General features: G+C 40.7%; 1 protein-coding gene across 6 annotated transcripts in view; it reads left to right on the top strand.

Annotated features, from left to right (window-relative positions):
- GRB10 (growth factor receptor bound protein 10) overlaps positions 1-21,549 on the top strand; it is a 149,238-nt gene that overhangs the window by 92,422 nt on the left and 35,267 nt on the right. For all 6 annotated transcript variants that reach the window (XM_035316461.1, XM_035316456.1, XM_035316460.1 and 3 more), the window contains one exon: positions 215-356. In XM_035316461.1, the coding sequence (XP_035172352.1) occupies positions 215-356 (142 nt within the window). The remainder of the gene's footprint in view (positions 1-214; positions 357-21,549) is intronic.

The raw sequence follows: 21,549 nt of genomic DNA, 5'->3' as shown, positions 1-21,549 counted from the left end.
ACAAAAAACAAGCTAAGATGTGTGACCAGTCATTTTTCACATGCAATTACTTAATTTGGAGTTGCAGTTGCTGTAACTGTATACTAGTTGCTTAGAAAAATAATGGTTTTGCTTTCTTTTCTTTAATATTTATACACTGAATGGTGGGTTAGAAGATGCAGGTCTGGTGATGCCAGTTTGCTTTTCTTAATGCTTGATGCTTCTGTGTTTGTAGGCGTCTACAAGAAGAAGAACAGCAATTCAGAACATCATCTTTGCCAGCCATACCAAATCCATTTCCAGAACTCTGTAGCCCTGCGAGCTCTCCAGTGCTGGCCCCTGGATCTTTACCTCAGAGTCAACCTGCTAGTAAGCATGTGAGTATGGAACAAACCTTTGTATCATATGTTAGCGTCCAAGCCAGCAGTGGACTATTTCATTTTGAAGGCAGAAAGTAAGTTTCCAGATACTCAGAAACATCTGTAGACTTTGTCTGTGAGTAGGGCAGCACTGGCAAGAGGACATCTTCAAACAGGCTTCAAAGTTTTTGGTTTTGTTTAAAAGGTGTTGTAAGAATAAAGGAATATTTCAGATATGTGCATGTTGTGAATGAAACGGTAACACCTGATATCTTTGGAATTTCATTATCCAACAGAACGACTTAATAATTTAGAAGTCAGGTTAAATGGCTTAGAGTTGGAGCAAGATCAGTGAATGTTACACTGCATATTCTAGGTGCCACAAAGATGCTTAATCGCCTGTTAATCATTTTAAATTCATTGTCTTTATAAGTAGCTGTCTTTTCTTTAAGGGCATGCTGCCCTTTTGTGTTGCTATTTTTCATGAAGCTGCTCAAAAAGCAAAATACTGTTCTTAGAGCATGTAACTAGGCACAGCTCCTTGTGATGGGGTGGATGAGCAGAACTGTCCCCTGGAGGGCTGACTGAGTAGCTCTCCAGGTCCTTTACAGTGAAGTTCTTTACACTTTTGTAGACTGTGCTGACTTGCACAGGGATTAAAAAAATGTTGCTTACACTGACTTGGGTTAGAATGGATTTGCACATGATTACCCAAAACCATGGTGACGTCCTGTATCACATTTAGTTTGTAAGTAGCTCCTTTTGCTGCTCTGACTGATAAAAAGGGTTTGACTTGGACAATTCAGCTACATAGTGTACACCCTCGTATATTCTGCATTATTTTGTATCTCCATAAATAGCTGTCAAGTTTCTTGAAGGATACCGTGCATCTTCTTTGGGTTTCCTGTATTTCTTATACAGCAAGTGAGATAAATAACCAGATAATACCTTAAGAGAAACCGAGTCATTCAGTTAGAAATGTAACATGGTCTAGTCTGACTCCTCGGTAACTGCTAAGCGGAGAGGCTGTTCTGTCAAGGGAGCGGTAATCTGACTCCGGGGAGAGAAAATAATGGGCAATTCTCTTGTGTATCCTGGCTCTTGCCAACAGAACAACAGCATGGCTGCCTTTCTGAGACAAACTGGTTACAGGTGGAGATGCATTTACCTTGCTAAATACTACCCAGTTTCAGGGATTCTTTGCTTTTCAGCTGTATGTTTTACTAGAATGTGCCATTCCATCCAAAAGATGGCTCTGCGAAGCCTTAAGAATCCTAAAACATCTGTGCATCGATTTTAGATGAAATTTAAAAACTAGTGGCTTAACAGTATCTAAATATAAAAGTAAGAAAAGCATTAACATATGTAAGAAGATGGTTATAAGGACAGAATAAAAGTAGATTCCAAATTTTACTTAATAATTTTCTGTTAAAATCTACCTAATTTTAAGACCATAAATTGTGACAAGCTTTTCCAAGACCTGAAATGGAATACATACTTATATAGCACAGCTGTGCTTGCTGCTGAAATTTTTAATCACAGACAAGCTAGTGTAATGGTAAAACGTGTAGGGGGTGAGATGAGGAGTTGGAGCATGTGAGACCGTAATGGCTTCTGTAGATGCATGTATATTGCTCATTTCAGCTTAGCAGCTGATTGGAGGCAAATGAGAAACACTGTCTCATGCCAAAGGAAGGGTAGGAAGGCATTCTTTTCCTCTCTTCAATGGAATAGTAGATAAACAGAACTGAAAAAAATCCTCTAGCTTTAAAATATGGATGGACAAAAGTTTAAAAATAAAAATAAAAAAAAGAGCAAGTTGTTTCTTTGTGAAGAAAAAAGCTTATTTTTGTTTAATACCTCAGATTTAAATGTGGTGAAATGTTGCTGGATAACAAAAAATATGCATATTCAGCCTCTTCAGAGGACATCAGTTATATTTAATCCAGTTCTAGTACCATTCAATGGAGTCTAGCAAACATCATGACTAAAAAATTAATAACTTAAGAAATTTAGTACATCATCTCACCTTCATCCAATAATAAAAAAAGTTAAAGTTCGGGAATTCAAATATAGTATTTTAGGATACATTTTTTTGTTCAGATAAATGTCCACAGATGGAATATAAAATACTGGTTAACAAAGTAAGGGATGAGTTTAGTTAAAGGACTGCAACAGCACGTTTTAATGGCTGGTAGCTAGTGAGAATGAGCTGTTTTTTACAAAAAAAAAACTTGGATACAAACTATAGACTCAGAATAGTGAATGCAAACCAAGATTAAACATAATGAAGATTAATTTAAAGTTCTCTGTTTGCAGGTTTTAAACAAGGATTAAAATTAGAGATTGGAATGAGCCATTCTGATTATTTGGGGTATGCGAGCTGTGAGTGAGAACGATTTCCCTTCAAACCTGTTGAGCCTCTGGGAACAAACAGGCAAATAGCAGTTGCAGCCTGTACTGCTGAGCCCTGAAAGCTCAGAATACACGTGGTGTGAAAGAAATGTTGCCTTTGGTCAGCCCCTATGTAGGGGACTTGAGAGGGCCCCAAGTTAACGTAGTCTTGGATTTCAGAATGGAGTGGGTATTTTCTTTGCTGACTGTGTGAAACACTGGGCTCATTGGGGAGCTGGGATGTCTGCTGTGACTTGATAAGGAATGAAGTGTTGTTGGTATTGTTGCTCATGGAACAGCTCAGTTTTGCTTTTCAGTAGTTTTAAAACGCAACCCTACAACTATAAACGTGTTTGTGGTTATGCTAGAGGAACTTAAAGATCAAGTCAAGCACAGAACATGACAATTCTCATACCATATTGCCAAGTCTTGGGTATAAAGAAATACCCAAGCTCTGTTCAAGCCCTACTAAATTAAAACTTTTGCCCAGTATATTATTATCTATAGGGAATGGATGCATGTGTGAATGAGTGAGTCAGAAAAGAAGCTTTCAGGCCATAAAGCTTGAATTATATTTGCAGCTGAAAAAAATGGGTTGTCTTTTCTTATAGGCAAAACTTCATTAATGTAGCTGGAGTTTAAGCCATATGTTTCTTGTTAAGACACTTTTGACCCTTTTCCAATATTTTCCATCCAGTTGCCCCCACGTTTTTCAACAAACAGTTTGCAACATTGCCTATGCACTACTCTGCATTTGTTTCATATTCTTTCCTGACCCGGCGAAGAACTATAAAAGCAGTAACGCACTGAAAAATAGCCGTAATAAACCACTTTTAATTTTCTTGCAGTAGATATTTGCTGTTGTTTCACAATAATAGCAAGCCGTTTTCTTTGCTTTACTCAAAAAATATGCACGTATTGGGAATCATTTTATTTTATTCTTCCCACGAGATCTGTTAGGCCACTGTACCAGTTTCACCTCTGCAAGAAGCAGTATCCCAGCTCTGTCTGTGCTGCCACACAGGCACCCAGTGCTGCTTCTAAAGCTGGTGACCACAGGAATGCACCCCAGAAGCCAGAGAGCAGTGTGAAACAAGGGGTGTCCCGTAAGACCACGGGAGATGTGGGCATTTCTGCAACTGTGGCAAAGTCCATGCCAAATTTACGTGAAGCCCAGACCTCTCACCTGATCTGCCCATTACTTGTGTGCTGCGATGGTTTTTCTTCAAAACCAAAACCCCATGTAGGCAAATAGGACAACCAGTTAATGGAAAGCATCAATATATCTGTCTTGAATGTAGAACTGGAACGTTAGCTGTACTGAAATCATTGCAGATTTATTCTTCTGTTTTAAAAACAACAACAACAACAACAAATATTACAGACTTTTTAAAGCATGTAGAGTGCTTGATTACACTGACATACAATTTAATAGTAAAAGACTGAGAAAAGCAATTACTCTGAACCCTCAGATTGTTTCAAAGGCTATACTGCATTGAGCAACTCTCACAGTCTGGGGGAAGTCTGATACAGTGGTGTTACCAAACGTTTCATTAAAGTGAATTGTAATTAACCAGATATATGCTCCTATGAGGTTCACTGCTATGATCCTATATTACAATTCTGCAGATGGAAACAGCCCATTTTGAGTTAAATTTTACGGTGATAAATTGTAGATGTCAACCTGTTTCTAGTAAATGGCAGGCAGTTCTGTAGCACAGTTGAAGTTTAAGTAATGTGGTCAGCCAGCATGTGAGCACGGGGATGAAAAGAACTGACTAGCTGTGCTGTTCAATCAGTAACTACTTAAGAAAAAACACAACTGCGTATCATAATTTCATCAGCAGCTCATGTGGTGAGCAAGACAACTCAGATGTCTCATGTTTGAAGAAATGATGACCCTTCGAGCAGTAGCTGCCAAAAAGCCCTTAAGTTCTTTTTCAAAACATAAAGTAGCAAGTAAGCAGTTGAACTGAGAAAATTTTGTCTGTGAGCTATGGCAGGAGAAGTCTGACTGGAGAGACCAGTGCAGGACCAAGCGTTTCTTTCTTTACCCTGTGCCTCCCTGTCCTTCAAGTACCACCCGTCTGCCTTCACCCACAGTGCCTGGCCACCAGCCAAGCGAAACTTCAGCAGAGCTCTGCGGCCGCCTCAGCTCTCCCGCTTTCTGCTCTGGGAAGGGCAGCTGAAGGCAGGAGCAGGAAGGAAATTCTCGAGGAGACGTGATGGGGCATTGCATGGCCCTTTTCCCCTATGTCTGTGCTTGTAAGATGCGTGCACACACCTACAAACGTGAAATCTCTGTACGCCTTGCGGGTGGGGAGAAAGGACAGCTGAAAGTTTTTAAACATCATTTACTTAACAGAATAAATATGTTTGTGTAAGGAAAATGGTAACCAGAAAATTACGCCAAACCGAGACCAAGCATTTGTCTAAAAGATTGCTAAAAACATCAGACAGCTAGGTTACCACTAATTGAAGTCCATCTTTGTGTTGCTGGTATAAACTAAGAACTGGTTGGTAACTTAGGTTATAATTTCTGGTTGTGTACAAATATTTTGGAAAAAGTATGCAATAATTACATGTAGGTCACTGCGATGCCACAGGATATTAGTCTAAAGTATCTTGTGTGAGTCAATGAAGCTTTCAACTGTAAAAATAGGGCAAATTTCTCACATCCCCCCTCTATACAGCCCAGGCAATCTTCCAAATAGCAGTTTGATGTACCAAAATTGTTTACTCTTTTCTAGCAAATTAAACTCACAAATGGATAAGAATTAATGTTATTCTTTTTCCAGATTTAGTTACCCTTCAAGGGAGCTCCTGTAAACAGACTTCTTAGTTTTAATTGTTTTAATTACATGTTACGATAGGTTTTTTGATTTTTCTTCCCATAAAGCTTTCATATTGGCTGTTTTGAAGACAAGGATGTTGATTTCCAAAAGAGAAGCTGTATAAAAATGTGAACTTTTGTATAACGAAAACTTCATGTGCTGTTAGATTTTGGATGTGACAGATAGCAAATTTTGTACTTAATCTTTTATTCAAATAACATTTAGCAACATGATTTGGTGAAAAATAGATGTTGGAAACAGGATGTTCAACAAGTCTTTATTTCCCCTAAACAGGCCAAATCCTGTAGCTAGATTAACCTAGGCAATTCCTTAGATCCAGGAGCTCCTTTGGCCCAACTATAAAACATGGGTTTCATGACTGTGATGTATCATGTTGTTTTCCTCAAAGCTTTCTTTGAAAGAATAGTTTTAAGCTAAATAAAAAGAAAAAAAAATAGATTCGTAGCATGTTATATGTGTTTAAATTGGGGAAGATCAGGCCTCTGCTATGGGGCTGTCATCTCTCTGTAATCATAGAATCATTAAGGTTGGAAGAGACCTTCAAGATCATCTGGTCCAGCCATCACCCTGCTACCAATGTTACCGACTAAACTATGTCCCTAAGCACCACGACCAACCTTTCCCCAGGGACGGTGACACCACCACCTCCCTGGGCAACCCGTCCCAGTGCCTGACTACTGTTAAAAGCACATCTTTGAATCTCTCTCTCATATTTGGTGAAGTAATGCTTTCCCAAATGAGATGACCTAAGTTTGATGGACAGCCACAAAATGAGTCGTGTAGGAAAGATGTCCCATTTCTTGTCGTCTTGTGACCCGTGTCACGCAAACGCATTGTCCCATTACTCCTGAAGAGATCAGGGAGTGAGCTCACGCAGTTTGGAAAGTCTCAGTAGCTCGTTACTGACGATAAGACTAACGAATATCTGCAGAGTAATGAGCCGGCTGGACTACACTGCGGGCAGCCAGTCTTCAGCGCTGTCCATGGGCGCGTAGGCTTTTTGGCCCGGGTCTTGCAGGCTGCCAGGGACCAGGATGAGGACAGATTCAAAGCCACTATTTCTTCTTCCTCATGCCTGTTGTATCATGAGGCTTGGTAGGGAGAAACACGTCTCTTCCTTCTTGCTTTTGGGAAGTGCCAGAACGGTAGCCGTAATCCCAACACGAATTACTGGAAATATGAAGAGCGTCTCGCGTTCAACCCCCCTAAGTATGCTATTTGTTGGGCTTTTTTTTTTTTTTTTTCTGCTGTTTGTTTTTAATGACACAAACCTGGCCTTGCTCCCGGGAGCATTTTGGCTCTCTACCCGTAAGCAGCGCTCCCGCGGCGCGAGTGTGCTGGAGGCCGGCTGCTTGCTGGGGGATGCACCGCGAGGGCTGGCCGGACCCAGACCTGTGCTGGCAGCCCCGAGGGGCTTCGCTGCCACACAGCAGTGCTTGCAGCCACTTTAAAAACCAGCTTACGGGTATAGTGGCACCATTGCAATTAGCCTGTAGGCCTGCCTTGTGTAAATATGGAGCATAGGCTGTAGTAGCTGTGCGTTGGCATGTTCGGATGAGTTTTTTTGTATGCACATCTTAGGAGTGTCCTTGCACATTTTTTATTGCGTAATGTGACTTTTGCTATATTTTGATCATAGCACAGTGAAAAGAAAAAAAAAAAAAACAGAGCCATCCTCTGCTTTGAGCAGGAGTTGAAAGTATTGAGAAGCTCTGAGGCTGAGAGGGCAGTGAAAAATTACGGAGTCACAGTGTGGCTTGGGTTGGAAGAGACCTTAAAGACCATGTAGTTCCAAGCCCCTGCCATGGGCATGGGTGCCAAACAAGAAAAAGATGAGAGGAATTCCAGTGCTTAGTGAGGCAGGCAGAAGTGGGTTTTGGTATAAACATCAGTGCAGTATGGAATTAAAAAAACAACAACAACACAGAACTCTGTTGAGTGATTCTAATTATACTGTGAGTGAACGGCTGAGATGAATCAGAGATGTCATAACTTTATCAGTAATAAATGATAGCCTTTAAGGAGTGACCCAACATCGTGGGTATAGCTAGGCTGCATCTAAGCTCTCCTTGCCCTCTGTGCTGTCTGGACTCAAGGTGTGGATTCAAGTCAGCCTTAGTTGTCCTGTACAAAAACCTTTTGGACCTCGTCTGCCCAGTAGAGCAGATGCAAGAGAGCACCACCTCAGCGGTTATAGCCCTCAACTTTCCACTGCTGCATATCCTACATGGTCTTACAGCACCTTGCTGTTCCCAACAACCAGCAGATGAGTTGACTGTGAAGTCATTTTTGAAGCCTAAGGCAGCCCTTACAGAACTGGGCTGGCACCTGCAGCTGAGCTGCACGCGATCTCCTGGTGTGGATACTGAGGACACACGTAGTGCAGGGCTGGGAAGAAGCCCAGTTTTTTGCTTGCTTGTTGGCATCCACTTCTAGGGTCAATAGGCAGAGCCAGCGTTCAGTGTGTTCACTTCCAAACCATCAGAAGGGCGGTTACGTAAGTATTAGGAGTAATGTTCATTCTCAGCAGGAAAAAAAAAAAAAACACGCCTTATTTAGGCTTGTAGTAATTACCTGGGCAGTGACATGTGCCCACATTTCAAATGGAAATCTGTTTGAAACTTCTGTCTTCACTTAGGCGGTGTTTGTGTGTGGACGCACAGAGGAAGAATGAACTTGTGTGTTCATTGGTGTGGTAATTGGATGTTTATGCATTCCTCCAAAGCTTGCATGTATGTTTTTGTTCCATTTCCTAAATGGAGGGGATGTTAGATGGAATTTAATAACATTTTTGCATTAGAAGAATACCGCTGAGTTAATTAAATCATTGTGGGACAAGTTTCAATTCTCTGCTCTCTTGATTTATGGTCTCCAATAATCAAAATCTAACTATCAAATTTTTGCTGTATTATTCTTTCTCCTAATAGGAGTGCAGAATTGCTGTTCTAAAAAGTGATTTTGTTTAATTAATGTAAGTACCTTCAGTCTTTGCTTCAGCCTGGCTGTAATCTGAACATCATTTACAAAACGTACATAAAAACAGGTTAAATCTGAACTTGTTAAAAGGCAAGCCATCATCGATTTGCCAAAGCTACATGTCTTGTTTCTCGGTTGGCATTAGGGCTGCTTATTCCCTCCACTGATGGATGCTGCTGCTGCCAGGGTTACTGGAGCTGGTTTCCTCTGCTGCATTTCAGGAAGCAAGAGTTGGAAATGTCTTCATGATGGCATGAAGCATAAGTGTTTGTTTTTTCTCCTGTTGCTGAGGGGGAAATGAGTAGTGCTTGGAAGCAAAATGGATTAACCATCAGCTGGGAGTTGGGATGTGAGATCCCATGCTGAGCAGAGAATGTTTCTGGGTGAAGTGGATAGAACAACTTTACCCCAGCAGACTTAAGCGAAATGTCATCAACAGCAAAACAAAAATGTCCCTTGAGTTTTTGTGGTGGGGGAGGGTGAAGGTGAGCAAGAGTTTTTAAATTGTCATTTGTTTCTCACCAAACAGATGCCACTTTAAAGCATCCCAACCTTTCCAGCCACCCTTTTTATCTACCCAGACCGCCGGTCTGGCCAGAGGGAGAAACTGCTCTGCTTTTTGGGGATACGTAGGTATAGCACGTACCCGTTCACAACCGATGGTTTTGACACTGCTCGCCACTGCACGCATGCAATGTCAGCAGTGCATGAGGTGTTTCCAGAAAGCTAGGCATATCCTCGACCCCTGCACCTCGCATTTACCTCCAGAAAAGGCATTTCAGAAGCTATGGTCAGGCATACTGAAACATGCTCAACAGTCCTGGAGGGGCTGGGCACGAGGAAACAATTTCATTGCCTTCAATGTCTGTGCCCTGCAGCCACAGGGGAAGCTTAAGTTACTGTGGAATAGTCTTGCACACGTTTCTCTGCTCACCATGACATTCACCTTCCAAAATTACGTTTCCCGCTATCTTGCCAAAATAGGCAACAAGAATAGGAACAATCCATCCCTAAGAAAAAATCATTACTTTTTTTTTCAGAAAGTGAGGTGCACAGGATTACAGAAAAGAATATTCTAAGCAAAGCAACAGCATTTTGGTAGTAGAAAAGCGAGATTAAATTTTTACAGACAATTTGCCCTCGGGCTTCTGTGAGTCATTTTTGAGCTTGTCCTTGCCTGCAAGCTGTTAAGAGCAGCTAATTACTCCTAAGTAACTTGTCATACTGTTGCTGGTCACACTTATTTTCCCTATTGCCTACTAAAATCCACAGAAAGCGAACAAAACACAGTATTTCCAGACCTTACAATTACCTTTACAGATGTTGGCAGCCTTCCCCATTCCCCAAATACTCAGTTGATCTTACCAAACTAGATGTTTTCTGTGATAAGTGAGGTGCACAGTCTCAGCATTGAAAGATACCTATTATGCTTCGGATTAAGAATATTCTTTACTACTTTGTCCTAAACTCCAGATTAGTGTTGTTTTTAAGAGTTTTGTACATATAGGAGGATAAATTGCTTGCAGTACTGTCTTGCAAATGATTTGTGGAGCATCTTGACAAGAAATAGACGTTAGATGTGTAAGGATTACCCTCCTCTTCGTTAGGCACCGAGTTGAAAGCTAACGTCATAGGCACAGCAACACCTAATCATACACGGAAAGCCTCGAATTCAGTGCACTCAGAGTATTTTCCTGTGTTCCATGCTGCTTTGTTCTGTGGATGTTTCTCATGGCAGACCTTTGAACTTTTTTCTTTAACATGCTGTCTAGCTTGGCAAAGCGATGTAGAGCCTGTCCAAGTGGGACTGAGCCTTGGCTCTTGTGTTACAGCCTTGTCAAACGGGTGTCCTCTGACAGGCTGACTCAAATAATGTTGGACTGAAAAATGTCCTTGCTATGCTTGAAGCTAATGTCATTCTGCGTGTAGCGTTTAAAAGATACTAAATATATTTAAGAATTAATTTCATCTTCTCTGTGCTTCATGGGAGGCATTGAGGTTGGGTTTTATTCCTGAAAGTGGATCCCACTAACGTTTCTAATGCTCTTTGGTGAAAATGTTGTTTATACTTGTTGTTTATCCTAGAGCATCCTTATCCTTCATGATTCGCATCCTAGTCTGTTTTTTTTTTTTTCCCCCCTGTGTTTTGTTTTTGACTAAACAGATGAAAAACATAATCCAGATCTTTCATCTTCTGAGAGACTAGCATCCGCAGGGACTGGAGTGCTTGTGAGCCGGAGCTGGCAGGAAAGTACTGCGTTCAGCTCCAAGGCTGGAGAATGTATATTTCTAACCATTTGTGCAGTGTGACACATTTCTTAATATTTTCTAGGATATTAATAAGAAGGCAAAGTCTGTCAGGAGGCAGCCAGCTATATTTGTGCGAATGTACCTTCAGTGTAATTTCCCTTTGCTCTCAGTGAACATTTAGTTCTGCGTTACACTGCAAGTTACAAATGAGCATTTGCTTACAGGCTAATTAAACATAGCTTAGAGCAGTACTTAATTGCAACATTTAGGGCAATACAGAGGAACTTAAAGCCAATCTGGCTAACAAGAAATTAACTTCGTATTCTGCACAAGGTTGCGCTAGCTGCTGTGTCTGTAGGTTTCGTTACTGATTGCCCTCTCTTATTTGCCTGGAATAGCACTTGAGCAATTTCACTCTTTGTCTAGGAAAAAATTTTAGGATTTTAAACTACAGCAGGAAATTCTGCAAGAGGTGAGACGGGTTGAGGGCATGATGGACTCTTTGAGTGGGCAGGGAAATTGCTTGCACAGCAGATGCTGGCTTTGAGTGTCTCTAGCAGTTCATCCGTCGAACAGATGTCCAAACGGGTCTAAGTTGAAAGACTTTGCTATGTTGATGTATTACCATTAAAATGAAAGAGCTGAAGGAACTTTATAAAGTTTCTATAGAAAGCTTTCTATATGTTACTTTTATCCCTTAAATAAATAAACAATCTAGTAGCTCTGCAGATGATGAAATAAATTTTACAGCACTGTAAACACACTCACATCAATTTCTCCTCTTTGCCTCTTTCTCAAGCTTTCTCTAGCATGCAGCTGTAAAAACTGTGGTTGCTAACTGATTCCTTTTGAGCAAAATGGTTGAGGATGATGTGGATGCAAAGGGCTTGTTTTGTCCCTAAATCAGAGCCTTACAAGAGCTAAGCTCCCCATGTTCAAACGGCAGCCGTTGCGGAAGGGGAGACTAATAAAATTCCAGCAAAAATAATGTAAAAAATGTTTACAGTACCAGCCATGATTCACAGTGACTGCATTCCTTTATGAGCTTGCAGCAACCTCTGCTTTCTACATAATTTATTTCATCTCTACTACAATTGTGCGTCTTCTGAACGTAGATCTGTATCAGGAGATGCTACTTAGAGACAATGTCTGAGGAAGGGTATTGATGAAGGAGAGCGCAGAGGAACTGGTTACTTCTCTGTGTGAACTGCTTTGTTATTCCCTTTTAAAAACTACAAATGTAGGGAAGGAGAAACTGATTTTTTTCCCTTAAACAGTGTGACAATATTTAAATGGAATTTCAAACCAGTCAAGTCTCACTGAGTTCAATAAATACATTAGTAGAAGTAGTTGAGGAGAAGGTATTTAAATTCTGAGTTGATAGCAGCTTACACGAGTTGCATGTCAATGGAGAACTCTCACCTTGATATAAAAGGACTTATATTATTTGTGTATAAAAACATTTTTGTTGGTGCAAAACTTTCACAGGGCCAGTTTTGCTGCAATGATTTAGCATATCTTTTACAAGGCTCCTGAAGAGGCTGAGAGGTACTTTCCTTTCTCACTACAACCATATTTTGGGTTACTCCCAACACTAGCAGTGACTGGAAAGGGCATGTTTGACTTTGTGAAACATGATTGCAAGTTAGGTTTATATGCTGCAGCTGAACTACCAATATCTGGAATTAAGTACTTTGATTCAATATTGAATTATAAAGAGTGTGCTTTTCATGTTATTCACTGTGCACTGGCATTATTTTTTTAGCTGCTGTAAAATAGTATGTAGATGAATGAACATATCCAGCATAGTCGTTAATCTCAACTATGGGCAGCCCTTCTTGAATCTCAGCTTGCAAGAAGTTCAGATGAAAACCTCTAACTCTGAAAAAAGATACTGGAATTCCTTGCTGGAGATGATCTTCATCTTTCTGCATTTGGCTTGATACCATGAATGCTGATGTCAGCAGTTGGCTGGAAATCAATGTACAAAGTCACAAGTAAGATCTGACAGGAGTTGGGTTTAATCACCCTTAGCTTATCAGAGCCCTGCTGTCAGATTCATTCAAGGTAGATAGGATCGCCCCAATCATTTACAATCCTGCTCAAATACCTCTTCAAGTAGCTGCTTCCTTCATTTTAAAAATAACACTGAGTGCTACTTCAGAAAGGTGTTGCATTCCACACTGTGTGGTTCATTAGCCTCATGTCTGACCAAGGGACCTTTGTGTGTGCTCCACTCAAAGTTATGTCGCTCCATGGGGGGACAAAAAGTTCTTTACAGAATTTTATTTATTTCCCTTTGAGTTTATTCTGTACTAAAAGCGGTCTAAAAAGTTCCTCTACTGAGCAAATCTTAGGTAGTATTTCTTTACACATACAGGTAGAGAGACAAGGGAATGTAATATTAGGCACCCATTTATTGTAGTTTTTCACCTTGAGACAGTCTTTGGGTGGGATTTATTTCTGTGATTGAGTATCTGATTTTGGTTGCTTGCCTGGGTGTCTCCTTTTAGTGGTAATAGAGGAGTACCTTTCAAGAATATTTGTGACATTTTGGTGTAGCAAAATTATAGAAGCAAATAAATTGCCTTAAAGGGCCTCTTCCTCTTTTTGTTGATTATAGGAGGAACCTAAATGATTAGTGAAGGCTTTATGCCTAGATTGAAGTGGCTAGTGACAACTGAAATGAATACCACCTCTGCACAATTTGTATGGAATGCAAAAAAGCATCTTAAACTGATAGTTTAAGATAGTGATCTATGATGGAGAGCATCCTTTCCTTCCCTTAAGTTACTGAACTTTCTTACTAGACCAAAATCTGGCCTTGTTTCTAAGTGGGAGAGATGCTGGCTGGCAGCTGTGTAGGGATGATTTTTTTTTTTTCTGTCATCTGCTGAGGGCCTCTGAAAAACGATCAGTTTATAACCACATTCTTGTTGTGCAAATTAATTAAAGTCAGTGCTCTTCCATGTGTCTACTTAGTATTTTACCTTTAGTATGTAACGTTCGGACATCTGAGGTAGAATTTTCAACAGATAGATTTATATATACACAGTCTGGGAAAGCGATACGAACTTTCATGGACAGACACTGCTAGCCATCAGTACTTGATACTGTATAGAGGCCACATTTCTGTGAAAGAATGTGCTTGAGGAACAAGCAGAAATAATTGAGAAGGGGAAAAAGATACTCAAAATCAAGTAAGCCCATAGGGGAGAGTTGATAGCAGAAATTTTTGAGGAATTTGACCATGCTTTGAGAAAGTAATGGCCTCTGATTTGCCAGCTGATGTTATGATATGGAAAGCTACCCTCAGCATTTGTTTTGAGTAGAAAACCAAATGCAACAAACTTAAGGTAGTTTGCAAAGGAGGAGGGAATTTCCTAAATTAATTATATCTTGTTATTGAAGCGTCAAAATCATTAGGATGCTACCATAATGCTTAAGATAAACTACATTCGTCCTCTCAAGGTGGTTTCCATGCTAAACTACAATGAAGCTACCTATTAATTTATCTAATCCATTCTGTACACATGGAACATAATGGTCTTTACAGAGGAGGTCAAGCTGTTAGGCCTAACATGGCACTGTCTACAGGAGAGGAAATATGTTATACAGCATACAGAAGAAGATGAACCCTTTCATCTAAGGGTTCTCTAAGTAGTTTTCATAGCATAGCTTTCGTAAGTCCATGCACTAGCTATTTGGTTACATTTCAAAAAGTGAAATTGATGGAGCGCATGTGTTGGCGGAGCCTTCATTAATGCATGTACAGCAGCCAAACTTGGGTTGTTCTCTGTGTGGCTGAGTGCACTGAAGGAAGAACCTTTAGAACTCTGGCGAGTCCACAAAACCACTCTTTATTCTAGGTTACACTTTGGGTCTGATCAGTATCTGTTTGGTTGATGGACATATGAGCAACAGTTGAACATAAAATAGTATTACTACAGAGTATTTTTCATTAATATTGTGCAGCAAGCCAAAATGTTTGTCTTTTACAATGTGTAATCTTGTGCAATAAGATGGGAGAGTTGTGGAAGAGAAAAACATCTCAATTTTCTATGTTATACATAGAAAAGGCAAGATAGATTTTTCTCCAATAAGAATTACAATTATTGCTAAACCACCATTTGAAGACACAACTTTCTGAAGCTGGAAAAGGCAAGAAAGTTTTCTTCACGTATAGCATTGTCTCTAAATGAATGAAAAAAAGAGTGATAATTCAGAATTCAATGCATTTGTGGAAATCAGGATAGATTTGTGTTGGACACAGAGCTAGAAATTGATACTATATATATATATATTTAATGGACACTTTACACTTTAAAATAAAATAGCCTTGACGTGTATAACTATCTTGTTAAGCTAAAAAAAAAACTACATGTTGATTGAGCTGAAGTCGTAGATGTTCTAAGTTGAAATCTATACAATGAAATTTGAGTGCATATTGCCAGTTTAAGTAAATGGAGGACAGCAATAAGCATATATTCCAAAGCAAGTAGAACTTGGTTAATATTCAAGTTCATACCAAAACTAAGCTAGTGTATAAATAAATAAAATAGAGCAAAACACTATTTTCATTCATATACGCTTATTTACTTAGAGAGTAAAGTCTTGACTAGAAAGGAGTGTTAAATGTAGTGTGTTGTCCAGGACCTTAAACTGAAATATTTACTTATCTTCTGTTATATGTTGATCTAAGTTGTACTTTGGCCCTTTAAGCCTAGCCATCTTAAAGTTGTTCTTATATAGCTGGGTCTGTTTGCTAAGTGTGTGCCATATTTAAAATGGTTTATTTTGGATGGGAATGGAATTAATTTATTCATAGAAATATAAGCTTCAGAATCAGAAAGATGTCCAAAGGTTGGTCTACCTTCTGCCAGTCAATCTGGAAAAAAGAAAATGAGCTTGTGAAATGCAAAATAAATTTTACATCAGTGCTTTTACATTCTCTTTCAGTTTGTCTATGGTTCAGTTTAAGAAGATTTCAATGACCTAAGTTTTTCTAAACATAATTCCTGATAAAGATCCATGATGTAAATGCAGAGCCATCAAAACTCTTTAAAAATTATTGTTTGTGCCAGGATGGAAATTACTGGTGGCTTTGTATGGTGGATTTCTTTAACTTACTGACAATAATAGGGGGAGAAGGGGAAGAAGAAAGCATTCTTGAACATAATGACTTGTGTTACCTACAAGATATTAAAACACAAAGTCAAATCCCTTGTCATTGTCTTTCTGAGTCTTGCAAATGATTGATTTCTCCACGATCAGTTACAGTAATGCCATTGTTCAAAGATTTCCCTTTTAATACCATGTAGAATTGGTTTCTAGGGAGTGTCTATTGTCTTAAAGAAAAGATTCACCCAATATTTGTTCATTTTCTCTGGGGATCTTTTTCATATTCGTTTGTCTATGCTAAACAAAGAAACTAGACATGTGAGCTATTTGAATATAAATGTATTTCTAATGCAGCTAATTATTTTAAATGTTTAATGGGAATCTCATGAAAATTGTTGGATAAGCTTTTCAATTAGAGAGAAGACTCATTGATTGCATTTGCACAAGATGTTTAATTGGGTGGACAACACAGAATAAATACATTTGGAAGTTGTCTCATTATCTAATTTTAGGGGGGTGCCTATAGGGAAGAGAAAGCTTTGCTTCCAATCAGCTTCAAAGATAAGATGGCTTAATTGGAAGCTGTCCCGACAGCTTCAGAGCAGCAGTAACTTCCATGTAAAATAATCTGAAGCAGATGTTGAATGAAGAAGTGGCATTTTCTTTCATGCCAGCTCTGACATCAAATCTCTAGCATTCTGTTATCTAGTTTTATATCAGGAAGCATGTTGTAATTGCGACATTGGTTTCAGCACACTACCTCATATTTATAATTACATAGTTAAGTTCATCAGCCTTTGTCAAGTGGATTTTGAAGTGTTTCTAAACTACTTTGAACCACTATAGCACAACTTGGGAAAATATTGATGAAACGTTCTAGGATCCCTAAACAGCGATCAAATTTCACTAGATTCTTAATACTTTTAATTAAGTACGTGTGTAACTGCACTATTTGTGTAAGAGATTAAAGGCTGGAGAAATGGGCTAACAGGAACCTTGTGAAGTTCAGCGAGGGGAAGTGCAAAGTCCTGTACCTGAGGAGGAACAGCACCAGGCATGAGCACATGGCCACCCATCTGGAAAGCAGCTTGGCAGTAAAGGACCTTGGGTCTTGGTGCACACCAATTTGAACAGCAATGTGTCCTTGTGGCAAAGGTGACTAAACATGTCCTGACCTGTGTTAGGCAAAGTGGTGTTGCCAGCAGGTCAAGGGAGGTGATCCTTCCACTCTGCTCAGCACTGCTGAGGCCACACCTGGAGTGCTGTGTCCAGTTCTGCCCCCCCCGGTACAAGAAAGACACGGACATACTGGACAGAGTCCAGTGAAGAACAACAAAGATGACAAAGGGCTTGGAGCTCCTCTCCTTTGAGGAGAGGCTGAGAGAACTGCAACTGTTCAGCCCGGAGAAGAGGAGGCTCAGGTGGCATCTCATCAATATATGTAAATATCTGAAGGGAAGATGCAAAGAGAATGGAGCCAGGCTCTTTTCAGTGGTGCCGGGTGACAGGACAAGAGGGAATGGACACAAGCCAAAGAAACACAGGAGACTCCATCTGAACATCAGGAAGCACTTCTTTACTGTGTGTGTGGGCAACTGGGCACTGGTAGAGGTTGCCCGGAGAGGCTGTGGAGTGACCAACCTTGGAGATGCTCAAAAGCTTCTGGACATGGTCCTGGGCAACCTGCTCTAGATATCTTTGCTTAGGCAGGAGATTTGAAACGATGATCTCCAGAGGTCCCTCCCAACCTCAACTGTTCTGTGATTGTTCAACTTTTATAGTGTAAAACAGGTGGAAGGCATGATGGCTTTGAAATATGTCACTTCCCTGCTATGTCCTAATACTGAAGTTTGGAATTGTGACGATAAAGCCCACAGTAATTCATTTATGAATACTGAGTTTCTAAGAAGAGTAATCTTTTTACTTAGCACAGGCTGATTGCCTAGTGTGTGTCAGCATTATCAATACAATCTACTTAAAACATCTCATAAGAATTCTGTTAAAGTTTGCCTCACTTGTGGGGATTTCTCTGTTGAATGTTTGAATCTTATTTGACCATCAATAAGAATGAAATTAAGCAAAGGTAATAAATGTATAGCCAGATACCTGTTCTGCTTCATACCAGCGGAAACAGGAGACAGTGGCCTGATTTACAAATGCTGAGAACCTGGACCAGAGCACACAGAAGATCTCTTCTCATGGGAAACCCTCAGCCTTGGAGGCACTGAAAACAAAATCACTTGAATGCTTATTCAGCTAATCATATGGGATAGTCCAGCTTTAGAATAAAATATTACTAGCTGGCAAAAAAAGATGATGGAAACATTCAAGGGCTGTGAAATGAGTTTTCTGTGATTCAGTGAAGCTTTGCACTGAAGTCTCTTTGATATGTAGCAGTGGAATGCTGATACTGATGTACGCAAAAAAAGATTTTAAAAAGGTCTGGGAGTATGATGAGCATATCTGTGGGGATATATTGATGTCAAGGTGAGAGGAGCTGCTTTTGAACAGGTAGCTGTGTCGGTCAGCGATACGAAGCAGTGTTCACAGCTCGGGGAAGATATCCCAGCAATGTGACCTGCAGTAGGAGAGGCAGAGAAGTGACACGTTGGTCAAGTTGTGAGACAGGAGGGATGGAGCTAGTCTGATGGAGTGGTGTGGGATACATCGAATTAGGCTGCTGCAAACAGCAACAGAGGACATGAGAGAGCAGAGGAAAGGAGAGGAGAGGCTGCTACTGCTCAGGGACTGCTCCGTGGCCACGGGTGCTTTAAAGCAGCTTGCGTGCATGCCTGCTGAGCATCTGATCCATTGTAGATTTCGCAAAGTAACCTTCTTTTTAAAAGTTAGAATGAGCACTGCAGACTTGCAGCCTAATAATGCTGTATATAATGAGCTAACTGCTTTGCTCTTGAGCCACTGCTGCTCCAGGAAGCGATGCTTGGAAACCTGGGTACACCTAGATGATAAGGGAGAGCTGCTAGAGAGTATGATTGTATAGAGGACCATTCAGTTAGTTGCCTTTGTTTCTCAGGTTTTGGTAAAAACTAGCTGAATCTTTTCAGTTCCTAAGAGGCTGTGTTCAGATCCTAAGCTCTCCGTTGCTGTAATGTCATGTATTGCTTGTTCGGCATCTTTTTAATTAGTGACATTTTATTTAGCCCAAATTAAATATGCCAGATGTAGCTGATTTAGTGGCTAACAATGATGAGTGAGGGGAGGGAGGGAGAGCTAACATTATATAGCCTTCTGTTCTCAGGGAAGTTTTTTTATTTCTAGTTCCACAAGAGAAGTTGGAGTGGTAACCATGGCAGCAGGGAATTTGTCCCTGTGAGCTAGGCAAAGGGTTGGGTTGTGTGGGTTTTTTTGTTTTTGTTTTTTTGTTTGCAGTGCCCCCACTAGGAGGAAGGGGAATACAAAACGGCCTGGAGCGAGCCCTCGAGAGGGACCTCGGAGAGACGCGCTGGAGACGCTGGGCATGGAGTGAAACCTCCCAGCGTGGTTGGTGCTGCCACAGCATGCATGGGGCTGAAGGGGTGCCACAGCGTGATGGGAGATGGGAAAAATGTCTTGGTAACATCATTCTCCACACCAGGTGTTTTGGGGAGGGGTGCCTAGACGTTGTCTACTGATCGGTCCCCTGTATGGTTGCGTTTGGGTTTTCTCCAATATTTTTCTCACTTTTTTTTTTTTTCCACCAAAAATGAGTAATTCTTCTTTTCATCAGGTTGGAAGGGAGTGAGATTTGCATGGGGCTTGCAGCGTTCAGGAGAGAACATCCAGCTTAGTCATGATGACATATCCCCAGATTCTGCATCTGCCCTGGAAACTTTTGGTAGATCATTCTTGAATTTGGGGAAAACCATTGTTTTGCGCCAGTATGCAAATAATCCAAATAATTTACCATATAAATAGCAGAGCAGTTTTTGTGGAGCAGTAGCCAATTAAAGGAATTGCTGAAAATGCAAATTAATTATTTATTAATTTATTGGGGAGAGGGTAACACGAGGCCTCCTCTCCCGTTGACATAACCTTCCCAGGGCTCTGATCTGTAGGGGTTAATTCGGGTCGCACGATTAACTGGTGCTTACACAGTTGCACAGAAAGACGCTCCCAATGTGAGCAGCTCTGTTCGAAGCGTTATTGTGAGAGACAAACCGGCCTATAAAACATCCTGAAAGTCGCAGGCGGCAACAATCAGCCAATGCCCGTGGCTTGAAATCGCCGGCGTCCAGCGCCAGTAACGTGGGAGAAGACAGGACGTTCAGCAACATTTCTGAGTACTGGACACTGAGGAAGGAGCTGATGGCCGGGCATTAGCAATGCTTTACCACGCTGCCTAGCGCCCATTGCAAAGCATCCCTCTTCTGTTGTCGGAACAGGACGATCTCAGCCCTGTTGGGAAAACTGTTGTGAGTTGCAACTGAGGCTATTGAAGTACAGGAAATTTATATTTCCGAGGTGCTCTGGAGCTTTTAGGCTTCTCAGCACGCAGGGGCCATTAGCCCATGAGTTTCACAGTGTATTTATACTCCAGGTCAGCACCGTTAAACAATCGTTGTTCCTCACGTGCCCGGAGGTTATATACAGTCTTCATTAGGAGTCTTTCTCCGGTTTTTGCATTTTCTTTCATTAGCTCACATTACCCTTTTCACTGCCCTAAGTTGCTCTCATTTTCGTGTTTCCACTCTTCAGTTTGCTGTAGCCCCGTGTCATGTCCCTGTGCAATGTACCGTACTGGATTCTTCTCTGATGAAGCTATCAAGTTCGTGGAGTTTTTCCCAAAAAGTTTCATTTTCTGTTTTGGTTTACGGCCTCCTCCTCTTGCCTTGTAGTTCAGTTGTAGCTTCCTGGACTGTGACATCAGTGTTGTTTCATTTGGACGTGGAGGGTAATAAGGTGACACTTGGAAGGACAGATAATTGCTTCTTTTAATCCAAGACACCTCCATACCTACCATGAAAACTCTTTTTATCCTGATATTCTCAGCTCTGGCAAGGAAGTGTCAGATTCAGGAGCTGGGGCTTCAGCTGAGAACTTGCTTTTGTTAATTTACTTTTAAATTCTTTTAGCCTTCATTGCTGAAGAGAAAACCTTAGGAACTCTGCTCTTGCCCACACCAGGGAACAAGCTCAGAAGTCCTTAATTCCTTTGCTTTTTCACTCCTTTTGATTACATTTGTGTTTTATTTAAAAAAAAAAAAAAAAAAGGAAGGAAGGAAGGAACGAGAGGGAGATACAGGGGTGGTGGGAAGAGGGCCTGTCTTTGTCTTCCTCTGTTGTAACTTCTGACCAGCTCTACATCCTTGGAGTCTCAAAAGTATGGTGTTTGCTTATAGTTCTTTGTTACCAGACCAGGTAAATAGGATTGCAGTTGTTCACAACCGGTTTCATAACTAGTAGTTCTTAATATAATGTGTTTGTTTTGTCGTGTCTGGACCCTCCCAATATAGCTTACGTGGCATCATCCCTGACTGTAGGGTCGGGGCTTTTGTTTTGTTTCTGTTACTGCATCTACCACAGTCAGAAATGCGGGATCTTGCTGTTCTACGTGAGAGACAGTCACTGCCCCCAAAAGTTTTCCTGTGCAGTATTTTCAAATACTCATCCTTGGTT

The sequence above is a fragment of the Oxyura jamaicensis genome, chromosome 2 (genome assembly GCF_011077185.1).
Source record: "Oxyura jamaicensis isolate SHBP4307 breed ruddy duck chromosome 2, BPBGC_Ojam_1.0, whole genome shotgun sequence".
Classification (NCBI taxonomy): domain Eukaryota; kingdom Metazoa; phylum Chordata; class Aves; order Anseriformes; family Anatidae; genus Oxyura; species Oxyura jamaicensis.
The sequence above is the reverse complement of the archived record's forward strand: the minus strand, read 5'-3'. Positions and strand labels throughout refer to the sequence as shown.